Genomic DNA, 8,197 nt, shown 5'->3' with positions numbered 1-8,197 from the left:
GGAATTCTTCAGATTGGTTAGCAAGCTGAGAGACATGAATAAGTTGTCAAAGTAGACCAGACAGTCAGGGGGCTTCTGATGGTTTTACAAAGATACAAAACTACATTGGCCCCCAAACCAAACTATCTGAGTGGAATTTGTGTAGCACCATCAAATGTAGATGTCCCTGTGTAGACCAAAATGTCATACACGAAACCAGATACCCCAGCACACACAAAGATCTTAATACCCCATTTCTTGGGTTTGGCAGGTAGGTACTGGCATAGACTTCCTGCTTTTCGACCTTTGTAAGGCCACATCATTTCATCAATTGAGAACTGATTTTTACTTTCAATTTGAGTGCATTTCTTTCTCATATGGTCTATCAGGGGCTTGATTTTCACCAGCCAGTGTTTGCAGGACTCGGGGACCAGGTTATTTTGAAAGTGGAGCGTTTTGGACAAACATTTGAAATGCCTGATTAGAAATCTGCTACTTTGTTATATCTTGTATCACTGGCCCAGTAATCTTCAACTACAGGCATTTTCACTACACCGATGATCAAATTGATTCCTATGAATGCTTTGATTTCACTGATGTTGGTGTTTATGCTTCCAGCAGTCAGTTGGCATGAGTACAGATTGGTCTGATCAACAATTAGTTCAAAGATCTCACATTATCAAAGAATTTGGAAAAATAGGTTAGTGGAAAAGAGATTTAATCTGGTGCCATTAAATATTTTGGTGCAGCTGACTGGTGTTCAAAATCTGCTTTTTCCACCTAGAAAGGAATAAAATATATAATGGTATTATTTAAAACCATTCACACTCCCCTTTTCGCTCACTATACATTCTATAAACAACATGTATTACTTCCATGGACACATTATCTGTGGTCAGTAAGCAGTCTTGGACATAAAAGATTTATGTCTGGTCTCCAATCCACATGCATACATTCATGTAAGTCAGGGATGGGGAACCTTTTTTCTGCCAAGGGCCATTTGGATATTTATAACATCATTCACGGGCCATACAAAATTATCAATTTAAAAATTAGCCTGCTATATTTGGTCAAACATTTAATTAACTCACCCCTAATGTGATGGCTGGAACTGCTTCTCTTTGGTCAGGCATGTGATGTTAGCTGGTATTGATGATGTTGCTACTTGCAACTGCTTTTCCAGGTTTGCGTCGGTCAGTCTGGAGCGCAGTCGACTCTTTGCGATGGTAAGTTTTGAAAAGAACTGCTCGCAACAGTAAGTTGTTCCGAACACAGATGCATATTTCAATGCATGTCTCCTCAAAGTGGGAAATTCATCATTGCTTATGTAACGTTTATAGAACTCAAGCAGTGGGAGGTTGTTGTACCTAGCTTTCAGCTCATCATCGCTTTTCCGATGAATGATTTCATGTTGTAGGTTATCAGGCACATCAGCTGGTCCACATTGAACGGTGTAGCAAAGATGTTCAATTCCATTTGTTTACTTTTCACGTCCTTGAATCTTTCATTAAATGCCTCAATTAGTTTTGCACATTCACCAGCATATTCAAGTGTTGTAGAAGGCTTTTGTCCTTCCAGAGTGGGGAAATGCACCGTGTTATTCCTTTCGAGTTGCACTTTCCACAGCCTTAATTTAGCTTCAAATGATTTCACGTTTGAAAGCAGGGAGCTGAGAAGCTGGTTGGGGCCCTGCAGCTTGACGTTCAGCTCTGAGAGGTACTTGGTAATGCCCACCATGAATGCTAGATCACACAGCCACTTGCTATCATTGAGTTCCCTGACAGGTTTTCCCTTCATCTCCATGAACTGCTTGACTTCATCCCACAGTTCGTAAAACCTCATGAGCATGTTCTGCCACCGCACTTCACAGTGATAAACAAGATCACCATACTCAGAGTCAAGATCATTCAGTAACTCCTTAAACTGGCGGCTGTTAAACCCTCTGCTTTTGACAAAATGTATGCATGACACTACTGTTGACATCACATTGTTAAGCCGCAACGACTGTGCATAGAGACTTTCTTGGTGTATGATGCAGTGGCATATAATTAAATCACTTGGATCAAGACTGAGACGATTCAGTTCTTTCTTGACAAATGCAATTAACCCTTTTTGCGAGCCAACCATGGCTGGAGCTCCATCTATAGTAAGGCCACTTAACTTTTCAAATGTTAGCTCAAGTTTTTTCATTGATAAAACAAGTCTCTCAAACGAGTCCTCACCTCTTGTAGTGCCATGCATGGCTTCCAGTGACAGCAGTTCCTCTCGCGTGTCAAACTCTGCAGTTATCCCACGAATGAACACGGCCAGTTGGGCAGTATTTGTTATGTCCGTTGTCTCGTCACAAGCCAGAGAGAAAAATTGGAAATCTCCTGTAGAATCCTTCAGTGTTTTTTTGATATCTTGTGCTAAGTCAGTAATCCGATCTGAGACGGTTCTCCGAGACAAACTAACACTCTGAAACAATTACTTTGTCTGGTGCTAAAAACTCTGCAGCAGCCACCATGCACTCTTTCACAAACTCTCCCTCTACATGAGGCCTCAGCTTCTTTGCGATTAGCTCGCTCACTACATAACTCATCTGAATAACGTTGTCTCTGTCACAACGAGGCCTAGTGAAAGCGGCTTGTTGCGATTCCAAACTCTGCTGAAGAGCATTGATTTTATCCAGACGCATTTGGCCTCCCAATTAATTTAGTTTAGCATGTTTTGAGCTGTAATGACGCTCCAGATTGGCTTTTTTCATTACTGCTAACGCATCGCCACAAACTAGGCATACAGGTTTGCCTTTGACTTCAACAAAAAAATAATCATTTGTCAATTTCTCTTGGAAAGATCGACACTCTGCATCAACTTTTCTTTTCTTTGTAGTCGCCATTTGTAGGATTTCACACCACTTAAGTTTTAATAACTATCCAGTGTGTGTCGCCAGCGATGCAATTATTTTGCTTTGATCGCTGTTCTAATCCTGCATCTTGGATTTGGAACATATCCAACGTTCGTATCATCGACTCTTGAGGTCTTTTCTGTGTACTGTAATTTCCTTAGTCTTCATCTGAGATTCAGTTTTTGCGAGGATTGTTGATCGTGGACGTGTGGAAAAAGGTTGGATTGGAGTTATCATCTGTGTCGACAAAGAAGTCGACAACATCGTTGTCAATCATCGGAGGCAAGGTCATCAACGTCGCGAGGAATCATCTCATCGCATCTCGTCTCATCATCACCGGATCACCGTAGTTTCTCCACAGTGTGTTAACACTTTCGCAACGTGTACACTCCCAGCTTGCCTGGCCTCTGAGTCACCACAATACAGGCAGACGGGCCGCGGGCAGCCAACGAGAAGCATACGTGTCTGTCCCATCATGTACTCGTATGTGTCCTGTCTATCCCGTAATGGACGTTCCTTCCTTGTCCCTCAAAATTTACGTTATTATTATGGTTCACTTAATGCTATGAAAACAGCTCCTAGATTTATTGAATTTCGAGTCCCGCCTGCGTTTGCCTTGGCAGGGCCAGACCAAATGATTTTGGCCCGCTGGCTGGAAGTTTCCCACCCCTGATGTAAGTGCACACACACACATGCACACACTATATAGTGTTACTTTATCAACAGTATCCTATTTATTAGTTTACATCACCTGAATTTCTTAATGTTTTGGAAGAGTGTCCTCCTTCTGCTACCTTAACTCTAAAGCTGCTGTCACTACTGCTGCTGCTAGGCTTTTCTTAGGCCTGCAAAGGAACAAGTAATAGGTTTATTCCATGCTGAAAAAAAGAAGAAAGAGAACACAACATTTCGGCCGTGGAGCCTTCTTATACATAGTCTTAATCGTCTTCCTCAGTTGTCCCTTGCTCTGAATCTGAAGAGCCATCAGGTGGCAAGACTACTGACTGAATTTCTCTCCTAGGCCTACTATAAAATATCTTTGTGGAAATTCCCTGAAATAGTTAATTAATAATGCACCTTTATGCAATGAAAAAATAGCATTTCAATTGTTGTTGTTATTTAAAGTATACAAACATACTGTGGTAGGCTGCAACAATTTAACAATGTAATTTGCTTCAAGTACTTCTGAAGGCATTCAGAGTTCATACTTGCTATGATGTTATGTTACAAAATTAAATCTGCCACCTCTCCAGGATTGTTTCTGTGCTCCAGACAGATAGGGTCTTATGAACAGTGATGTGTTTTTGTATCCTGTATTTGACTTAGTTACATTAACATACATACATAAACATACAGTATACTGTGTGCTACATACAGTAAATTCACAGATTTTAAACTAAACAAATTTAGTTGTGTGCTAAAGGATATTTTTAAAATATCAAAAATTATATTTGTGAATACTTATGTAATTACATTAAAGAACATAATAAGAACACAAAAGGTCTAAGGACACTAAATATGGTCATGGTATCCTAATATAAATCTTTTTCATGCACATTTTTCATAAATTTATCATTCATTTTCTATGCCTCATAGAAATATAACTCAGGGGTTATATAACTCAGGGGTCTGTCTTTTTTTTCTTCTCAAATGACTGCAAAATGTATAAGATATATATATATATTGAAGCTACTATTTTCTCATTCTTTCATAATGTTTCAACAAAATATAGATGACAGTAATGACATCTACTGTACAACACATATCTTAAATCTTATACATAAGATCACACATTTTCCTGCTGCTTTTGGCAAACCTGGGGGACATGCAGTAGTGTATTGCTGTTTAAAAGAGCCATTCACTCTCTGCTGAGCAGTAAAATTTGTCAAAACACTCAATATCTGTCCCTGATATTACCTTTTAGGCTTTATGAAACTTGACTTTACATGCATGTTCTCCTAATTATAACTAAAAAGCTTGCAAAATATAAACATAATGCTCCTCACTTAAAGGAATCATTTAGGATTATTTCAGACACACTGTACGCTGACCTGGTGCCTTTTGTCAGACATAAACACAAAAGTGCTGAAACTTTGCACCTAAAGAGCATCTGCACCACAAAGTTTCCCTAATGCCTCGTTGATATCTTTGAAACTGAACCTGAACATCATCAATGTAAATAGTGTTTGAAGACTGTTGACAACACAGGGAGATTTATTTTCATTCTCTTTCTAAATGTGAACCAGGTTTCTGGAGAAATATAACTCAGATTCCTCTATTTGCATCTAAACTACAAAAATGGGGAAATTAAAATTCAGTGTTTCAAGTCAGTATCTATTATTTAGATTACTTTAGCCATAGTGTCAGACACAGTCATGACAACTTAAATAGGACCTGCATTTATTGAATAGTGTGTGAGAATGTGAATGCGATTCTAAATTCACATACTGTATGTTCAAAAATGTAAAACATTTATTTTTAAAAACACTCTTAACAGACACCAAAAATGACAACACGTTCATTTTTTAAGCAATTTGATTCAACTTAATTATTTTCACTAAGCTGTATGAATATTGTAATTGTAATAGTTGTAGACAGCAGCCTTTCCTGTTATTGTTTCCTGTGTGGCAGTACTCTCCTGTGTTGCTGTTGTACAGTAGCCGAGATGCAGGACAAGCTTTTAAACTTTTATACTCTGAATGCTGTTAAAAGAGAAATACAGTACAACTGACTCAGTGATTCACTGAGTAAAATTATATATCCCAACATTCATCGTGCAGATCTTGATGGAATACACATTTGAAAATACAGTAATTTGAAAATCCAGACCTGTTATGCAATAAAAATTAAGAAAAGAAATACAAAGACACATGAAGGGGTCCAGGGATAAAAGTTTCACTCGTATACTTTTTTTTTAACATTTCATTTTTAATATTCCTTTGTGGTTTTAGTTTGGGACATCACTGGGACTTTAATCCGTGTGTGGGACTGTAAATTATTACAGTATTAGTTCAGGTGGGCAGCTGCATCAGCATGTGTAGGCTGCAAAGGAACAAGTAATAGGTTTGTTCCAGGCTGAAAAAAGAAGAAAGAAAACACAACGTTTCGGCTGTGGAGCCTTCTTAGGCTCCACGGCCAAAACGTTGTGTTTTCTTTCTTCTTTTTTCATTATTAAAGTATGTTTGATTGATACCTAAAAGTTGTCAAGTACTCTTGCAATTTACTGTTCCAATTTCTAATTTTACAATAAATTAAAACCCTCACATCCTTATAGAAGGATATTAAGGGTTTGGCTTCACCTGTTTGGAAGCTGGATCTATATAAGGATTCAGAAAGTAGAGAGGTTGTCTACTCGGGTTCCGGGATAGACCATCACAGTTTTCCAGACATTGTAACTAGATGTCATTGTGAGATTGTGATTAGTAGAAGGTTCCAGATTATATGGTTTAATTAGATGTAAGAAGAGACCTCAAGAAGTACAGAAGCTTAGCAAAAGGCTAGTGAAAGCAGGGCAGATTTACAAAAAGTAGCAGCCTTCGTCACCGGTGAAATGGCAACAACTGGGTTGAGGTACTGGGTCAAGGCCACTGGTACTGACCAAACGATCACGAAGGAGTCAGGCGAGCAAGACACCGACAACATTCGTGTTATGAAGGTTATACTTACAGTACATCAGGGTGGGGTGGATCTCTACCTGCGTCTCATAAATAGGGTTAGGGTTAGGTTTAGGGGGGTATTCATGTGCAGATCCTTCATGCTGCACTACTATCTAAGGGAGATCTGTCACAGCAGGATGCACCCTGGACAGGACACCGGTCCATTGCAGGGCACACTCAGACACAAACACTCCGACGTGCACACACACTAGTGCCAATTTTCCCAGAAGCCGGAGCACCCAGAGGAAACCCATGCAAACTTGGGGAGAACATACAAACTCCATGCAGAGAGCACCCCAGGTCTGGAAGTGAACCCAGCACTGCGAGGCAGCAATGCTAACCACTGCGCCACAATCATGAATTTTACCCTTTTCTTTCTTATTATCTATTCACTTAATTCGTTTTTTTGTTAAAAATCTTTTACTTCTGTTGTCTAGAAGTCTCCCATTATTATGCTTTACTTTTGCTTTTGTAATACTGAAAGCTTTTTATTTTAGCATTCAATTCTGTACATCTTTCTTTATCTCTGATAGCCCTCCTAATATCTGTTTTTGCTTGTGGTTCTCTTTTAATTCTTTTTTTTTAATACATCCTTCTCTTTTTTTCATTTTTCATTCTGAAACAGGGGTGATATGTAATGCAATTTGTTTGATTTTGAATCAGCTATCAACTTTTCAAATATTTACAAAGGAGCTGGCTATTCCAGACTATGTACACTAAGAAACAGGAAACTTTCTGTGTTTAAACTAAGTGTTAAAAACAAAACAAAAGCCCTTTTCATAGCCTAGTTCTCCTTATCAGTGTGCAAAAATATGGAAATGATTCTTGCATATTTTTTTTTTATCACCTGCCATAAATGTAGGCAGGAATCCCATCCAGTGTGAACCCTGCCTTGCACCTGTTGTTTGGCAGGATACGGTCCTCTGTGAACCTGAATTGGAAGAAGTGGTTAGAAAATGGATGGATGGATTAGCACAAATGTACATTATGTATGAAAGTATATAGTTTACAGTACACAGTATATAGTATATGGTATCTACCTAAATAAAAAGCTTGAGTTTACTGACCAAATTTTTCCTTTCTTTTTAAAATACAAGATCATTTCAGTACGAACTTGCTTTCTTTAGGTTATATACTGTAGCTACTGCTAGGTGTAGACAGTAGTGCTTGTTGTGGGACACAGCTTCCTAACACTTGTGAGAGCAGTGGAAACTGGACAGTAGATCGAAGCTGATTTAGCAGTGCTGTGCGGATACTGCCATCTAACGTAGTGACTGTGCAAGTTCCAGCGCAGAAAGCAGAAAATTTCATTTCTTGGCTTAAACACTGATGTAACTGCAGTTCCTTTAACCATGCAGTATTGATCACCTTGTGAAAGGCCAAGATTGTATGAAGAGTCAGGAAGTGCACTGCTTGGCCAGATGGTGCTGCTTAGCTCCTCTATTTCTTTTTTCTTTCTTTATTCTTCTATCTCCAGCAGTGATTAACTCTCTCGTTCAGGCACTTCAGTCAAACACTGCAGATGTTTTGTAAATGATGTCCTGGTTTTCTTGCTGGTGGATACCGGCCTATACCGACCTATGACACCTTTTTTGCCCACATTCCCATGTGTATATCAGTCCTCAGGGTTAGGGACTGAGGTCAAGGAAACATCCTTGTTCTTTGTGTTTGTCAA

At 39.0% G+C, this 8,197-nt stretch overlaps 1 protein-coding gene across 1 annotated transcript; it reads right to left on the bottom strand.

Annotated features, from left to right (window-relative positions):
- Window positions 1-1,353: 1,353 nt before the first annotated feature.
- On the bottom strand, window positions 1,354-2,656 carry LOC148815839 (general transcription factor II-I repeat domain-containing protein 2B-like). The gene is made up of 3 exons (XM_088904713.1): window positions 2,450-2,656; window positions 2,202-2,316; window positions 1,354-1,841 (listed from the first exon to the last, which is right to left on the bottom strand). Exons 1-3 carry the CDS (start codon window positions 2,654-2,656, stop codon window positions 1,354-1,356), a joined length of 810 nt encoding a protein of 269 aa, XP_088760839.1.
- Window positions 2,657-8,197: the final 5,541 nt, after the last annotated feature.

Source organism: Atractosteus spatula, chromosome 24 (genome assembly GCF_055471065.1).
Source record: "Atractosteus spatula isolate fAtrSpa1 chromosome 24, fAtrSpa1.hap1, whole genome shotgun sequence".
Classification (NCBI taxonomy): Eukaryota; Metazoa; Chordata; class Actinopteri; order Semionotiformes; family Lepisosteidae; genus Atractosteus; species Atractosteus spatula.
Note: the sequence above shows the minus strand (reverse complement) of the source record. Positions and strands in the feature narration are given on the sequence as shown.